Source organism: Hypanus sabinus, chromosome 3 (genome assembly GCF_030144855.1).
Source record: "Hypanus sabinus isolate sHypSab1 chromosome 3, sHypSab1.hap1, whole genome shotgun sequence".
NCBI lineage: Eukaryota > Metazoa > Chordata > Chondrichthyes > Myliobatiformes > Dasyatidae > Hypanus > Hypanus sabinus.
In genome coordinates, this window is record NC_082708.1 from 42,264,967 (window position 1) to 42,283,925 (window position 18,959).

Below are 18,959 nucleotides of genomic sequence, written 5' to 3' on the forward strand. Positions count from 1 at the left end.
TACACTAAATCATAAGGGAGCAATTCCATTAGTTCCATTGTCTCACTCCTTATTTTCCTACAAGAACTCCTCACAAATCATGTTCTGTTGATTTTTTTTCTATTTATTGGTTGTCTGAAATTTATTCACACATGACTTTCTTAACCTATCTAGCCATCCTTAGGATTTGAGAAGAAGCTGGAATGGAAACCCATATGATCATGGGTATTTGTCAACTTTTAGCCTCATTAGTTTGCAGAGAAGTTTTTGTTACTTTAGCGTATATTGTTTTGGGTTTCTTTCTTAGACTCTTGTTTTTATGGTATTATTAAGATAAGATTGCATTCAACTTGGACAAAATGCTTCAATATTTCTTTCTTTGATTGTGCCCAGTCTTAAGTATTCCTTCATGACTGTTTTCCCAACTTCCTTTTATATTACATGATTCCTTTTGAGACATTTATGTGGCTTTATATTGACCTACTTCAGAGTAATTCTTGGATTGTGACATAAAGGAATGAAATTCTTCAAAAGCATTTTAACTTTATGACATTAAATTAAGCTGATTTATATTAAAATTTACTCTGTTTCAATAAAGCAACAAGTTAGTATTTATCCAGAATTGTTAGTGTATATTAATACAAAGTTTGAAGAAATCTCTTGGCATGGCTGTTCCAAATTGAATTTGAGTAAGTTTCATTAAATATAACTTTGTTCATTATAATCTTTCAAAAGATGAAAATGTAATTTGTTGAACAATGCCAAAATTTAACTTAATTTGGCTATATTGTCACAATTTAGATGCAAGTATCCCAGGTTAGGTATAACTTTTATCCTGTTTTCCTGAGTTCAGGTGAAATTACAGCTGAAGAATTGCAACAGCGACTCAATGGCGCTAAGGAACAATTAACTACACAGAGCAATGTTGGAAGCAATGAACATGAACAAAGTACTGAGAATCAAGGTGAGTAGTAAGCCTATTGTTATAGTTGAGGCCTTAGAATGTTTTACTTATTGAGAGTTGAAAGTCATGTATGAATCTTCAATTGCATCTTCACTTTGTGAGTTTCATATCACTCGCGGAAGCCAAGACCTTGATGTTTTTGATATCAGTGTGTTTATTTGCTACTGTAGAAACAAGCAACTGCAAAGAGGTTCCTGTCAAAATATTAAAGGAATTTCTGTTTTTTTTTCTTGAGAGTATACAATTTCCCCTAAGTAACAAAGAAAATATTGTGTAAGAAAATGAATTCTATGTTATTCTATTCTCAGGATTTTCCCCTCTTCTTTGAATTTTGTATAATAATTCTTCAAAGGCAAGTGTCAGTTCTTATTGACTACTTTAGTACAGTATATGTATCTTTACAAGTTTTTTAACAATCTGTCTATAATGCAAGAGGTTTATCAGAACTTTCCACTGAGAAGTATTGAATATAAGAAACAGCTTTTGGAGACTTACTTCTTAAGGCTTTATTTGAAAGCTTTGTGAACCGTTGGGTTGATGATGCTAGGGAAGTAAAGATAGTAGAATCTATTTGTTCAGTCCCTCAATATATAGATCACTTCCTGAACATAACTTGCATGCAACCATCATTATAGTTATTTATTTGCATTCATGTCCTACAAAATATCATTAATTGGCAACTCATAGAAGAATCTACCAAGGAATAACTAAATCAGTTTTACTTTGTCAATATTTAGCATTAAAATTGACATGTAATAGTTTTAATTTTTGTAACTTTTGTATGTTACATTCTAATCTGTTCATTAATGCTCTTTGATTACTTTTAAAAAGTGAGAAAATACTAAATATACATAGTAACAAATCCACATTACCATAATTTTACCTTTGTGTTCTCTTATGATGAAAGGTGTCAGTTCAATTGTACTTCCGCATATTTCAACATCTATGCATGTGCTTTACTTTGAAATATAAATTAGAGCCTTCCAGATTTTAAAAAACTTCCATCTTGCAAGCAAGTGAAATGTCATTACAGTTAATAGATCTATGAGCACAAATATAAAATTACACTTGAGGCAGATAAATAGCACTAGAAATGGTTCTTCTGTATGCCCACGATGTGACCCACTGCACTGTCAATTTTTTGTTCCTTATGTTAAATAGAACACTACCAAATGTAATTATTCCATTTTTATGCAAGTGTAGGGTAAATTGGACAGATAATCAAATATATTTAACTTGCATTCTGGGGGTACATTTTCTCAGTTTTAAAGCACCAGTTGCTAATTTAAGCAAATCACAAAACGTGGCATAGAATTTTACATTCAATAAAGAATGGACTCAGCAGAACACTGGTCATATGCTATACTGATTAATACTGATTTTTACATTACATTGGTTATGTGAAAAATTGTTAAATGCTTTCAAAGCAAGATTAATGTCTCTACAAAAAAAAACTTCATTGTAGTGACATGTAATGAAGCTTTCATAATTGTGTGATGTTTCCAGCCAAGGTGGGGTATCTTCATAATTTACATATCATATGCATGAAGCAAAACACATTTCAAGATTCCCAGTTCTATATCTTGTTTTATCAACCATTTGTTTTGTGCAAATGTATTTGGAAATGATATAACCAGTCAGTTCTTCGTTGATTTCTAATTTGAATTTGTCATGGATTTAAGTACCATGTTTTTAACCTTCTCAAATTTTGTGAGTTTTAATTATTACAAAAAATTGTATTAATGTAATAATTGCATTATTTAATTCATGACCTGCAAGTCCTTGTTGCAGATTAGCTGTATTTGTGTTTTTAGCAGCACAGTCTACGGGTTTCATCTGGTGTTTTTGAATTTTATCTCTTTCTAGTTTTAATTTCTGTCCAATGGTAAGTCATTTTAAACAAAAGGATTTGTCGATCTTTGACATGATTCTAATATGATACATTTTTCCCTTTTTTTTAGGCTCTGACTTACTAGGAGAAAGTTCCAATAGTGATTCCCTCCTTGAATGGCTTAACACATTTAGACGTACAGGAAATGCCACCCGTAGTGGACAGAGTGGGAACCAGACATGGAGAGCTGTGAGTCGAACAAATCCCAATAGTGGCGAGTTCCGCTTCAGCCTGGAAATCAATATTAATCATGAACATGAAACTGTCAATAGCCAGTCTTTGGATACATCAATACTGGAAGGTAACACTAATAGGAACGTAGAAAATGTCCAGCAGCAAAGTTTTGCTCCTGTCGCTAGTCGTACCAGAAGTCGAACTCGGGCCCATGTCCAACTGACTGCTGAGCGGACAAATTCTGAATATAACCTGGGAACTGCAATCAGCGCTGACGAAGTAGAGAGCATGGAGGTTACTCCACTTATGGCCCAAAGAAGTATCACGAATGGAACTTTTGAAATAACAACTGGTAGACAAAGGTCAAGAAGACAAAACGCTAATCAACAAACAGCTTTAAGTGTAGTTGGTCAACGGCGAATCAGCAGACGAAGAGCAGAATGGCAGAGTGTTAGAAGAACACATGAAGAGGAACAGCACAGTCAGACTGAAGTTGCTGAATTGGAGAGGCACAGCATACAAAACTCTGTGAGTGGAAATGACCTACATGGGCAAATGGAACCACGCAGATCTTACAGGAATTCACAGAACAGACGTAGTCGATCCCCCTTGCGTAGAGAGAGTGCCATGGTAAATTCTTCAGATTGGGCTCAATTGCAGCGGGAGGACCATGTTGAGCGGAGACAGAGTACAAGAAGGCAACGGACTGTGGATCAATCCACCATGACCACAGAGGAAATCCAGACTGTTAATGGGAGTACTACTGTGCCATCGTCAGCTGGTGGCATACTTAGACAAGAGGCCATGGATGAAAGAGAGAGAAATCATTCCAGTGGGTCTTCTGGTGTTCGAAGGCATCCAACAATTATGTTGGATCTTCAAGTTAGAAGGATACGTCCTGGAGAAAATAGAGATCGTGATAGTATTGCGAATAGAACTCGTTCCCGTGTCCGAATGGCAGAAAATACAGTGACTTTTGAAAGTGACAGTGGTGGTTTCCGCCGTACTATCTCACGATCAGAACTTGCCGGAATTAGGACTTACGTCAGCACCATCCGTATACCTCTGCGCAGGATATCTGAGACTGGGCTTGGTGAGCCATCATCTATAGCCTTGAGGTCAATACTGCGTCAGATTATGACAGGATTTGGTGAACTAAGCTCCCTAATGGAGAATGATTCAGATTCTGAACTTAACCAAAGAGTTCAGCAGAACCCATCTGATAGCTTTGATTCAGTTAGCTCACAGACCAGTTCAAATCTAAATCTCTCTAATTCAAGAAATGAATCAAATGACAGATTAGCTGGAGACCAGGCAGCAAGGGTTCAAGTGAATGAAAATGTGCAGAATGAGAACCTTGACCGTGCTGCTGAGAGCATTGAGACCAGGCAAATTCGAGATACAAATAGTTTGGTAGAAAATGGTACCTTGCCAATATTACGGCTTGCTCACTTCTTCCTGTTGAATGATGACGATGAAGAGGAGCGCCAGAGGGGTCTGACCAAAGAACAAATTGACAATCTTATGACTCGGAATTATGGAAATGTTAGCGCAGAGAATGAAGTCAGTAAAACCTGCAGTGTTTGTATTAATGACTATGCAGTTGGGAACAAGCTTAGAAGACTACCGTGTGCACATGAATTTCATATTCATTGCATTGACCGCTGGCTTTCTGAAAACTCCACTTGTCCAATTTGTCGACAGCCAATTTTGGGGTCCAGTAATTGATTAAGGAGCATTTTATTCAAGCTGCTTGTTCATTTTGGAAACTTCAAAGCACTAGGAATCTGACTTATGGGAATTTATAAAACAAAGGTTATAGATTCTATTATAGAACCATGAAATACATTCTTATTGCTTCTTGCTGAAGCTTTATTTTTTTAGATTTTTTTTGTTGAGCTGAGCACTTTGTCATTGGAATGATTGGAACTGAAGGAAATGAGCCAACCTGAAGTATATTATTGGACGTGATTAATCATATATGTAATACATTGTATTGTAGATGCAATTATGATTCATGGTGTGCTCTTTTTGTGTTACAAGATAATAGTGCAGACTAACAAAACACTTGTCATTCAGTCTGACTAATAGTATAAAGTATCTGGCGAGCAGAATTAAATTGCTCATAATCTTTGAATATGATAAATAAAATAAAAATTTACACACAGAAAATAAGCTTGATTTTCTGCAAATAAAGATACTGCAAACATTTACAATGGAATTGTCTAAGTTTTCCACTAAATTTCAAGATAGTTGCCATAGATTTTGGGTTTGAAAGCAATTGTGTGGTATGAACTCAAAGAGTTTATGTACAAATATTTCCTGTCTTCCTCGACCAACCCACTTAACTCTTAAATTTGGTATTGACACAAGTAATACCAAAGAAGTAATTCAAATTGGCTTTGCTGAAAATGAGTTTCTATGTTGTGTCAGATTTTCATATGTTTCCCTGTTTATTCAATCTAAATTTTCTTGGTAAACTTGCCATTTATGCCTTCATAGCTTCTGATTGGTGGATTTGGGGTTGCAATATTTCCACAAAGTTCTATTCACCACATAGACAACAGTAGGAAAGAGAACTTTCCTTTATTAGTGATATATTTTGTAAGGTTTGAGGGATAGAGAAAAGCCTGTTAGAAGAGTTATATTGTTTAGGAGCTTGAAAAACTATATTTGGCATCAGGAAGTGAAGAATTCGAGCACTTGATATTCTCATTCCAGAACCTTGCAATAGTTTTTTTAAAAAGCTTCAAGTTTTATTTGTCCAAAGCATATGGGGGCCAAGATTTTGGCATTTTATAAACAATATGCAACATTATTTTACTGCTAGTGGTCTGAGGTTTGGCAACCTCTATTATTGGAATGGTGTGATACATCCCAGATTTGTTTTCAGACTTGGTGTTGAGTTCTTTATCTACAAAGGAGTGCAATAATTGAATTAACAGTTGTCAAAGTGGAACAGTAAAGATTTCAAAATGGAATTGGTAGAATTGCCCTTCCTTAAATGCCAGCTGTTTACTTGCTATGAGTTTTTAAATAAACTAATTATACCATGAATTATTCACACACTATCCAGCTTAATTGGTAATATGAATAGGACAGAGGTCCTGAAAAGATACATTTCCAATTAGTTCTTGGTGGGTGGACAGCAAAAAGAGCTGGACTATTGCAGAACTCGGAATGACTACAAATTCTTCCAGCCACCAACTATCCCCAAAGGTGTTGTTTTAAAAATTCTTTACATCAGTAATCTATTTAATGCCAAAGGGGTAAAGCTATACCATTTTTTTCAGTATGCTGGATATTAAAATGATTTGTATAATTAGGTTATTGGGGGCATAACTGAAGCAACTGAGGGAAGCCTAGTGTATTTCACATTTAGATATTGGATAGTACTCTCAGATATTCTCAGGCATTGTAGTATGTGGAGATTTAAGTAAGCTTCTGCTTTAAAATTTAACTATTTCAATATTTTTCTCTGTTTTAAGTATCTCTTTAAATGCTGAGTATTAGCTTGGATTTTGCAGGTGTCTTAAAGGCAAGATTTTTACCATTTGGTGGTGTAGTTGTGTTAAAATGTCACCAGTTTAGTAGTTGTTACACTAATAAAATAATGAATTCCAGATGTTGATGTTAATGATATTCTACTCTTCTATTGTATGAGCACCTTGTGATTTCACTGAATTGACAGCAATGGAACATTGGGAGGTGTTGCAGACAGCTGCGGTGAATCACTTTTGATTCTGATCTCAAATGCTGTCAGTGTAGAGTGGATACATTGTCCTTTCAACTGTGTAGGATTCCCCCGGGTACTCTGGCTTCCTCCCACCTCCCAGAGATATGCTGGTAGCTTAATTGACAACTGGCAAGTTTTTATCTAGTGTTTTCATGTGGCAAGAGAGGGAAGATGGAGGGCCAGAGAATTGATTGGCATGTGAGAGAATGGGTTACAGGGAGCTAAGTGGAGGAATGGGAATGTACTGTGAGCCAGCAGTCAGCTTACACTCAACGAAAGAAATAAGGATTTCTTTTGAAACAACAAGAATAAAATATTTAACAAGAACTTGAATATCTCACAAACTAAAATCACTTGAGAATATTGTATTCTGTTGCCTTCTAACATAAGTTAAAAGTGTAAAGTACACTTAAGTGTACTCTGGCCCTCCATCTTCCCTCTCTTGCCACATGAAAACACTAGAGAAAATCTTGCCAGTTGTCAATTAATTGCAAATGGCATAATTACTGCTGAATTCACTCTGTGCTGGAACATCTAATTTTATGTGGAATTATTTCAGAATAAAATTCCACGGTTTTGTTATTCAAAAAATATACTTTATATTTTAGTTTACTTTCAATGATATATAGTCATATGCCAGGTTAAAAATTTGAGTCTTTTTTTCTGGTTTTCTATCTTGGTTATTTCAGCATAATTGGCTGATCACTTACTTGCACTTCTAGAAGTTGGAGATCTTTTGCGTTCAGAATGAAATTGATGTCAGAAATGGAGAAATCCATCAATGTCCGTAATAAGTAATTATTGCTTTGTCATTAACTGGACAATCCATTTAATTGATCCTAATTTCATTAACAAATTTGGAAACACTGGAAGCCTACAGCAGGTCAGCCAGGATCTATGAAAAGTGAAACTATGTTTCACTTTTCTAATCTAATAAGTAAGTGACTCCTCATCAGAAATGGGAAAGAAAGAAAACACGTTTTAAATTTCAGAGAGGGAGGTGCAGGACAAAAGGAATATTGATAAATGAAGGGCAGGGTTAGCAGAGGAAAAACTTGAGATCATCGACAGGTTAATGGGTGCAGTTACAGAATTGTGGGTGCAGGGCTGGGAAACAAGCTATGACATGTGGACAATTGAGGAACGACAACATAAAGGAGTGTCAAAATGTGGGAACAGCATCAGTACATGAACAATTGGTCAGACTGTTCTGACAGAGAAAGCTAGCCAATATCACTGACGGATTATTGTATTTACAGTCACTGTAAGATTATTGACTGTAGATTTTATCTTTGTCAAATCAATAGTTTTCCCATTAACCCTTCAACTGGATGACTTCTACAACATATTCTCATAGCAACTCTGGCCTTATGTCAGTCCCTTCACCAGCTTTTCTGGCGCTTAAAACTTTTTTTTTCTCTTCCAGTTTCGATGAACAGTCTACAACTTGAAAGGTTAACTTCGTTCTCTTTTTACAGGTACTGCCAGACCTGCTGTATGTTTCCAGCATTTTCAGTTAACATAATCTGAATTATTTTTCTAGTTTCCTTTTAGTTTAACCTCACAACTTAATACAGTTAAATACACAGTATTTTCCCTTGCCTTTTGTCCTTAACCTAAAATCAATTATTTAACATCTAATGGATGAAAATAAATTGGGAGATTCTCCATCTTTGCAGCATGTGGAGTAGGTCGCGTTTCTAGCGGCTCTCTCTCTTTTAATATATTTTATATCCCACTAACAGATCTCTTTTAGTTCTAATGACTTACTATTTCTACTGAAGTATTTTACGACCTAATTACAATGGCGGAAAAAGTTCTGGTATTGAATTAAGAAGCGGCAAGACTTTCCCCGAAATGGAGCAAACGGAACAAACCAAGAAAACGGAGGAACCTGTTATACTAGTGGGAATATTTTCTTCAATACAAGACATGAAGTCGGAATTCGGATCGCTTAATATTAAAATTGATAAGCTGACCGGTTCAAACGGGAAGCTCGAAAAGGCTATTTCTACGAAAAAACTTGGATTCTCAACTTCAAACACTTCAGCAGACTACAACCCGAATCGAGAGCGAGCATGATTTATTCAAGCAAACTATTAAAGATCAAGGAATGAAGATATCTTCGATGGAAGAGAAAATCCATGAAATTACCTCGGAACTATCTAAAACGAAGAAAAGAATGGTTGATTTAGATAGTAGGCGTCAGCGGAATCTGCGTATTCTGGGACTGCCTGAAAATACAGAAGCTGGCGATCTGTTAAAATTCTTTTCAGATATGCTGTATTCACTTTTCAATGGGACCCTCGAAGCTAGCCCCTTAATCGACAGAGCCCTCAGAATTCCATTCTCTCGCCGTCCTCGAGCAGTTGTACTTTCTTTGCATTATTATAAGACTAAAGAAGCTATTCTTCACGAAGCCAGAAAGAAACGGAAATTACTCTTTAATTCAACACACATTCGTATAATTGAAGATGATCCCCCCCGAAATCTTTGCCGAAAGAAATATCGAGAAGTTATGAGTGAAATGTATAAATTAGATTTAAATCCCTCACTTCGCTTTCCAGCAAAGCTGATAATTTTTCCTGAAAAATCTCAACCATTGAGAATCTATTCTCACGAGGGATGGGAGTATATTAAAAACTTTAAAGTTAAGCCTACTGAATAAAATATTAAAGTGCCATCGATTATTCAATAGCCAATTTTGAAGTATCTGCTGTATGAGTTGGTTATGGAGCTTTTGAGTTAAGTACATGTTATACCTTTTCACTCTCTGGTATGGGACGTGGTCCATTTAATTTTTTTACCTTATTAATAATTAATACATATATAACTATTTTGTAGGGAACCTTTATAGTGTTGCACTTTAGTGGTCCGTGTAGGACCTGTTGTGTATTAATCTTTTTATTTTTTTATTTGTTTCAATACATATAGTTTTAGGTCTTTTATATACATATATTCATTTATTTTTATTTTTCGAGAGAAAGAATATTCTTTAACATTATTTGCTCGGATTTATTCTTTCTTTTGAATATGTGTTTAAGCTACTTTAGCTGATTCTAAGATGGCCATTGTTGATTATGTTTTTATTAATGTTAGACACAACATTATGGTAGTTGAATTCTGTTTGTGCCTTTTATTATGGCTATTTTCCGTGGGATTTTTGCTTTTTTTTATATATGAAGCTGCAAGCTGGAGAACAGGGTCAAAGATGATTAATTAGCATGGGACCAGCCTATTGGTTCCTTCCTTTCTGTCTATTGGGCGGGGGGAGGGGAAGGGGTCTATTAGAGTAGGTTTTTTTCTTGATTGGGCAGTTCTTTTGATGGATTTCTCTTTCGTAAATGCATCACTCCTTCTGGTTGTACCCGCGCCTTTTGGTTTAATCTGTACTTGCGTAACATTTCTTTTATATATTAAACTCAATTTTAAACATGGATGTTAATAAAATTAATATAATATCTTGGAATTGGAACGGTGTCAATCATCCCATTAAGCGTAAAAAGATTTTTAAGAAAAACACTTAATGCTGATATTATTTTTGCGCAAGAAAATCATTTACGAAAACAGGATGGGGATAGATTTTTTAGCTTTTGGAAAGGGCCTCTTTTTCACTCACTGTCGGTTAGTAAAACGAGGCGTTTCTATATTTCTTAGTCCCCAAACCCCTTTTGTACACCTTAATAGTACTGACGAAGGGTCTCGGCCCGAAACGTCGACAGCGCTTCTCCCTATAGATGCTGCCCGGCCTGCTGTGTTCCACCAGCATTTTGTGTGTGTTGTTGTCTGAATTTCCAGCATCTGCAGATTTCCTCCTGTTTGCTCTTTAAAAATACTACTACTGATTTGATTGGAAGAATTGTTGCTGGTTTATTATGCGAGCAAAAGGTAGCTCTGGTGTGTGTATACGCACCTAATGTAGATAATTCTGATTTTTTTAAGAAACTTTTTTCAGAGTTACCGAATCTCAATGAATGTAAACTGATCATGGGTGGTGACTTCAACTGTTGCTTAAATCCGGCGATTGACAGGTTATCAACCAATCCGTCGCTTGCTAATAAAGCGGCAGCTTGTATTAACTTTTTTATTAGAATATGGCCTTGTCGATATTTGGAGATATAAACACCCCAATAATAAAAATTTCTCCTTTCTTTCACACGTCCATCACAAATATTCCCGAATTGATTACTTTTTTTTTAAGATACACGTCTGTTAAACTCCGTTGTTGAGAGTGCGTATGACATCATTGCGCTTTCAGATCACGCGCCTTTAAAGTTAACCCTTAAGCTCCCAGACAGATTTTTGAAAATCTCAGCGGAGATTGAACCCCGTTTTGTTACAGGATCCAGCTTTTGTTAATTTTATTAAGGAGCAAATTTCTATAATTTTTGAATTTAATACAACTGAAGGAATGTCAAATTTGGTTATATGGGACACCTTGAAATCTTTTCTTAGGGGACAATCTCATATTCACCAGCCTTGAGAAAGAAAACTAAAGCAGAATTGTCAGTGCTTATTAATACAATTAAACAGATAGATAAAGCGTATTCAGTTAAACCTACTGAAGACCTATGTAAAGAAAGGGTCGAACTTCAATCACAGTATGATTTACTTCTAACCTTTCCCATTGAACAGCAAATTTTTAAATCTAAAAGTTTGTTTAAATACACGGGGAAAAATCTGCTAAACTTTTAGCGGGTCAGTTAAAGGCTGGGACGATCAGAAGACAGATTTTAAAAGTTCGCCGACCAGATAGAACAGAAACTTTAGAACCTTATGAAATTAATAAGATATTTATGGACTTTTATTCTAATCTTTATAAATCTGAATTCTCTGATAGTAATATCACTATGAATAGATTTTTGCAAAGGTTAAACATACCTCAAATTTCGATTCAAGATGCTGATATGTTAGATGCACCTATTAAACAAGAGGAGATAGCCAAGGTTTTATCCTCTATGCAAATAGGTAAAGCTCTGGGACCTGATGGTTATACGGTGGAATTTTATAAGACCTTTCACGAAACGCTTATACCACATCTTCATCAAACGTTCACTGATTCTACATCTTCTGGGAACCTTCCTAAAACTTTTTATGAAGCACTAATTTCATTGATTCCAAAAGAAGGAAAAGACCCACTGGAATGTGTATCCTATAGACCTATTTCTTTACTGAATGTAGATTTTTAAATCCTCTCTAAGATTCTAGCAAATAGGCTTGAGAGTATCTTGCCTAATGTTATCTCAAACGATCAAACAGGATTTATTAAAAATAGGTACTCACATTTTAATATTTGAAGATTATTAAATATCATTTATTCCTCCTCAACCAAAGAATCTGAATGTATTGTATCTTTGGATGCAGAGAAAGACTTTGATAGGGTGGAGTGGCCTTATCTATTTCAGGCTTTGAAGAGGTTCAATTTTGGTCCAAGATTTATCTCCTGGATTAAATTGATTTATCATGCCCCGGTAGCTGCGGTTCTCACTAATAACCAAAAGTCTCCTTACTTTAGATTATATAGAGGTACCCGTCAGGGCTGTCCCCATAGCCCTTTATTATTTAATTTGGCTTTAGAACCACTTGCTATTTCTCTTAGGGATTCTAATTCTGTGCAGGGTATTAGGAGAGGGGATAAATTACATAAAGTTTCGTTATACGCAGATGATTTATTAGTTTACATTTCAAATCCTAAGATATCTATTCTTTCTATGTTATCTATATTTATGGAATTTGGTACTTTTTCTGGATATAAACTTAATTTACATAAAAGTGAATTATTTCCTATTAATAATTATTTTGATTATTATGATCAAATACCTTTTAATATTGCCAAAAACCATTTTACTTACCTTGGTATCAAAATTACAAAAAATTTAAAAGACCTATATAGGTATAATTTCTTCCCTTTAGTTGAATACACTCAACAGGCGCTTTCCAAATGGTCACCAATGTCGATGTCATTGATAGGTCGAATAAATGCTATAAAAATGGTTATTCTACGGAAATTTTTATATATATTTCAAGCAGTTCCTTCTTTTGTTCCAAAAACATTTTTTGATAAAATAGACTCTGATTTTGTCTTATGTTTGGAATAATAAAAGCTCTAGAGTGAATAAACTTTTATTGCAAAAATCAAAAAAAGATGGAGGACTGGCTTTACCAAACTTTAGATTTTATTATTGGGCAATTAATATTCGCTATATTACTTTTTGGATTTATGATATAGACGATCAAGATCGCCCTTCATGGTTACAGCTGGAGGAAAATTCAGTAGTGGGGTTTTTGTTAGCTTCTTTATTAGGAACTCCTCTTCCCTTTTCGTTCTCCAGAATAGGTAAACAAGCTCTTAAACCTATTGTTAAACATACTTTAAAAATTTGGTTTCAATTTTGTAGATTTTTTGAATTAAATGATTTTTTACTTTCTAGTAATATTTTTTCTAATTTATTTTTTAAGCCATCAACTTTGGATAAGGCTTTTATAACATGGAAAATTAAGGGAATAAAAATTTTTTAGATTTGTTTTTACAAGACTGTTTAATGTCTTTTTCACAGTTAATGGATAAATATGATATCTCCAATACACATTTTTTCAGGTATTTACAGGTTAGGAATTTCTTACGTTATTTTTTACCAAATTACCCCTTGATCTGCTCTTCAAATTTGGCTTATGTTATTTTTCAGTTTAAACCTTTTCAAAGACGATTAATAGCTATCATTTATAAACAGTTAATGAATGTTCACACATTGCCTAATGATAGCGTTCAACGCTCCTGGGAAGTAGAACTTCAATATTCACTCTCAGATAACCAATGGAGTAAAATTTATTATTTAGTTAATAATTCATCTACCTGCACACGCCAGATTTTAATTCAGTTTAAGATAGTACATAGGTCCCATATGTCCAAAGATAAATTGGTGCATGCTTTTCCTAATATATGCCCTATTTGTGATAGATGTAACGCAGAAGTGGCTACTCTAACCCATATGTTTTGGTCATGTGTAAGTTTAAATAATTTTTGGAGGGATGTGTTTGGAATATTATCTAAAGTTATAGATGTGGATGTTCAACCTAATCCACTTACAACAATTTTTGGGATTTTCCCAGAGAAAGCAAGCAAGGTGTCTGCCTCTGCCCACCATGTGATAGCTTTTTCAACTTTATTGGCCAGGAGAGCTATTTTGCTACACTGGAAAGAATCTAACTCACCCACTGTTTTCTACTGGCTCTCCTCCATCATGTCATGTTTAAGCTTGGAGAAAATTAGAAGCCGGATATTTGATACATCTTTTGATTTTGAACAAGTCTGGCGACCCTTTATTCAATATTTTCACATGATTTAATTTATCTTTATTTATTTATTTATCTTTATTTTCTTTGGAAAATATCCTTGTCCATGAAGGTTCGGAGATGACTGGAAGGATATGTTTTTATTTTCTCTCTCTTTCTTTTTTAAGTTTATCCTCAATTGGACTGCCCAATCTTTCTTTTTCTTTCTTTTTTTTTCTTGCTCTCTTTTTTGTTTTAGTTTAGTTAGTGGGGTTTTTTTTTCTCTATTAATAAAATTTCCAATCTTTTTTTTACGATTGCTATGAGGGGTTGTAATTTCTCTCTGACCATTGTACATGTAACAGCATAATATATTACCTATTTGAGTTTGATATTATATGCTTTTTGTCTTTAATATTGCTGTTTATATGTCTTTTATATTATCTACTCGTTCAACTCCTTTTGATTCGTATTTGTATATTCTTTATTTGAAAATCAATAAAAAAGATTGAAAAATGAAAATGAAAAAAAAAGAAAATAAATTGAACAGGCAGATGACAATGTCACCAATTGGTCTCCAGGTGACAAAATCTTGCAGTAATATCTATAAACGTAACTTCAATACTTCATGCACTTGATTCTTTTGATCTGCTGTAACTTAAACTGCAACTGTTAACAAGATTTTCCTCAAATCAACTTATTATTATCAAATGTACTGACGTACAGTGAAAAACATGTCTTGCATAGCGTCTGTACAATGATTTCATTACAACAGTGCATTAAGGTAAAGAAAATGCAGAATAAAGTGTTGCAGTTAAACGGAAAGTGCAGTACAGGTAAAGTTCAAGGTGAAAGCAAGATGGATTGTGAAATCAAGAGTCCATCTCCTTGCACAAAGGTCATTGTTCAAGTCTTATAAAAGCAGGATAAAAATTGTGCTTGAGTCTGGTATAACATGCTTTCAGGCCTGATTGTGGGGGAGGGTGTCTTCTATGTTGGGTATGTCACTCCACTCTTCAAGAAGGGGGGGGAGGAAAAAGACAGGAAATTGCAGGCCAGTTAGCCTGACAGTGGTTGGGAAGGTGTTGGAGTCTATCACTAAGGATGATGTTTCAGGGTTCTTGGAGGCACATGAAAAAATAGGCCAAAGTCTACATGTTTCCTTAAGAGGAAATCTTGCCTGACAAACTTGTTGGAATTCTTTGTGGAAATAATAGGCTGGATAGACAAAGGAGAGTCAGTGGATGTTGCTTACTTTGATTTTCAGAGGGCCTAATTCTGCTCCTCTGTCTTACTGTCTTATGGCTACTTTATCAAGGTGGAGAGTAGTTAGATTCCATGGAGGGTAGGCTGGTCTCTATGACGTGCCGAAGTGTGTCCACAATTCGCTGCAGACTGTTGTGGCCTTGGGCAGAGCAGATGCCATACCAACATAGGGTGCTTTCTTAGGGATATTTACAAAAATTGGTAAGGGTCAAAGAGGGCATGCCAAAGCTATTTAGCTTCCTGAGAAAGTAAAGGTGTTGATGAGCTTTCTTGTCTGGGGGGTCTATATTGTTGGACCAGGACTGATGTCCATTCCTTAGAACTTAAAGCTTTCAGTCCTTTCAACCCTAGCACCATTGACATAACCATGAGCATGTGACGTGCACATCCGTCCCCACCCCTTTTTGAAGTTAATGACCAGTTGTGTTTTTGCAGACACTGAGGAAAATGTTATTGTCATAAAACCATGTCACAAGGCTCTAGTCTCCTTCCTGAACTCTGATGCATTGTTATTTGAGATAAAGCCCATTATCGTTGTGTGATCTGCAAACTGACAATTTTCTGAGTAAAGAAATTCCTCCTCATCTGTAATAACGGTGGCATGTAAGAGGAACAGCATAGCACTATTGATTAGGAAAAACATTGTGGCAGTATGCAGGATGGATGTAAGACCATAAGACGTAGGAGCAGATATTGGCCATTTGGCCCAAAGAGTCTGCTCTGTCCAAATGATGGCTAATTTGGAACTGGTGCAGGAAGCAAGGATTTACATTCTTGGACCACTGGGATCTGATTTGGGGTAGGGATGAATTGTACAAAAGGGACGGGTTGCACCTTAATAGGCGGGGGACCAGCATTCTGGCAGACAGGTTTGCCACTGCAACACAGATGTGTTTAAACTAAGTAGTGGGGGGGGGGGGGGGGGAGGGGATGAACTGGAAATATAAGGATGGAGTTAAAGGGAAAGTGAAAATAAGAAAAGTTAAAAAGGACAACAGAATCAATGGAGTAAAAAGCTCAAGAAGAGATCATACAGTATGGCCAAGTGAAATAGGAATTGAAATGAAAGGAGAGGGGAGTAACGAATTAAAAGTACTAAAAATGAATGCATGGAGTATAAGGAATAAAGTAGATGAGCTTGAGGCTCAGTTGGAAATTGGCAAGTACGATGTTGTGGGAATAACAGAGATATGGCTTCAAGCGGACAGGGCCTGGGAAATTAATATTCAAGGATATACATCTTATCGAAAGGACAGACTGACTGGCAGAGGGGGTGGGGTGGCTCTGTTGGTGAGGAATGATATTCAGTCCCTTGCGAGGAGGGACATAGAATCAGGGGATGTAGAGTCAGTATGGATAGAACTGTGAAATTCTAAGGGTAGAAAGACCCTAATGGGAGTTATCTACAGGCCCCCAAACAGGAGTCTGGATGTAGGGTGTAAGTTGAATGAAGAGTTAAAGTGGCATGTCGCAAAGGTAGTGATACAGTTGTCATGGGGGATTTTAACATGCAGGTAGACTGGGAGAATCAGAATGGTACTGGACCCCAAGAAAGGGAGTTTGTGGAGTGCCTCCGAGATGGATTCTTAGAACAGCTTGTACTGGAGCCTACCAGGGAGAAGGCAATTCTAGATTTAGTGTTGTGCAATGAACCGGATTTGATCAGGGACCTCGAGGTAAAGGAACCATTAGGAGTTAGTGACCATAATATGATATGTTTTAACCTACAATTTGAGAAGGAGAAGGGAAAATCAGATGTTTCAGTATTACAGTTGAACAAAGGGAACTATGGAGCTATGAGGGAGGAGCTAGCCAAAGTTCAATGGAACAATACCCTAGCAGGGAAGACAGTGAAACAACAATGGCAGGTATTTCTGGGAATAATGTAGAAGGTGCAGGATCAGTTCATTCCAAAGAGAAAGAAAGATCCTAAGGGGAGTAAGGGGCGGCCGTGGCTGACAAGGGAAGTAAAGGGCAGTATAAAAATAAAAGAGAAGAAGTATAACATAGCAAAGATGAGTGGGAAACGAGAGGACTGGGAAGCTTTTAAAGAGCAACAGAAGATAAAAAAAAAGCAATGCGCCAAGAAAAAATGAGGTAAGAAGGTAAACTAGCCAAGAATATAAAGGAGGATAGTAAAAGCTTCTTTAGGCATGTGAATAACAAAAAAAATAGTTAAGACCAAAATTGGGCCATTGAAGACAGAAACGGGTGAACTTATTATGGGGAACAAGGAAATGGCAGATGAATTGAACAGGCACTTTAGATTTTGACACAAACAATCTCCCAGATGTAATAGTGGCCAAAGAAACTAGGGTAAAGGATGAACTAAAGGAAATTTATATTAGGCAAGAAACAGTGTTGGATAGACTGTTGAGTCTGAAGGCTGATAAGTCCCTGGGACCTGATGGTCTGCATCCCAGGGTACTTAAGTAGGTGGCTCTAGAAATCATGGACGCATTGGTAATCATTTTCCAATGTTCTATAGATTCAGGAACAGTTCCTGCTGATTGGAGGGTGGCTAATGTTGTCCCACTTTTCAAGAAAGGAGGGATAGAGAAAACAGGGAATTATAGACTGGTTAGCCTGACATCAGTGGTGGGAAAGATGCTGGAGTCAATTATAAAAGAGGAAATTGCGACACATTTGGATAGCAGTAGAAGGATCAGTCCGAGTCAGCATGGATTTATGAAGGGAAAATCATGCTTGACTAATCGTCTGGAGTTTTTTGAGGATGTAACTATGAAAATGGACAAGGGAGAGCTAGTGGATGTAATGTACCTGGACTTCCAGAAAGCTTTTGATGAAGTCTCACATAGGAGATTAGTGGGCAAAATTAGGGTATATGGTATATTGGGGGCAGAGTACTGACATGGATTGAAAATTGGCTGGCTGACAGGAAGCAAAGAGTAGTGATTAACAGGTCCCTTTTGGAATGGCAGGCTGTGACCAGTGGGGTACCGCAGGTTCGGTGCTGGGACTGCAGCTGTTTACAACATACATTAATGATTTAGATGAAGGGATTAAAAGTAACATTAGCAAATTTGCAAATGACACAAAGCTGGGTGGCAGTGTGAAATGTCAGGAGGATGTTATGAGAATGCAGGGTGACTTGGACAGGTTGGGTGAGTGGGCAAATGTATGGCAGATGCAGTTTAATGTGGATAAATGTGAGGTTATCCACTTTGGTGGCAAGAACAGGAAGGCAGATTACTATCTAAATGGATTCAAGTTAGGAAAAGGGGAAGTACAACGAGATCTAGGTGTTCTTGTACATCAGTCAATGAAAGCAAGCATGCAGGTTCAGCAGGCAGTGAAGAAAACTAATGGCATGCTGGCCTTTATAACAAGAGGAATTGAGTATAGGAGTAAGGAGGTCCTTCTGCAGCTGTACAGGGCCCTGGTGAGACCCCACCTGGAGTATTGTGTGCAGTTTTGGTCTCCAAATTTGAGGGAGACTCCAAATTCTTGATATTGAGGGAGTGCAGCGTAGGTTCACAAAGTTAATTCCCGGAATGGCAGGACTGTCATATGTTGAAAGATTGGAGCAAATGGGCTTGTATACACTGGAATTTAGAAGGATGAGAGGGGATCTGATTGAAACATATAAGATTACTAAGAGATTGGACACACTGGAAGCAGGAAGCATGTTCCCGCTGATGGGTGAGTCCAGAACT

General features: G+C 36.4%; 1 protein-coding gene across 8 annotated transcripts in view; it reads left to right on the forward strand.

The window, feature by feature from the left end:
* Positions 1-5,229, forward strand: part of rnf6 (ring finger protein (C3H2C3 type) 6) — a 53,454-nt gene extending 48,225 nt beyond the window's left edge. For all 8 annotated transcript variants that reach the window (XM_059964161.1, XM_059964168.1, XM_059964162.1 and 5 more), the window contains 2 exons: positions 833-943; positions 2,905-5,229. In XM_059964161.1, the coding sequence (XP_059820144.1) occupies positions 833-943; positions 2,905-4,736 (1,943 nt within the window). In that variant the 3' untranslated portion in view covers positions 4,737-5,229. The remainder of the gene's footprint in view (positions 1-832; positions 944-2,904) is intronic.
* The last annotated feature ends 13,730 nt before the right edge of the window (positions 5,230-18,959 follow it).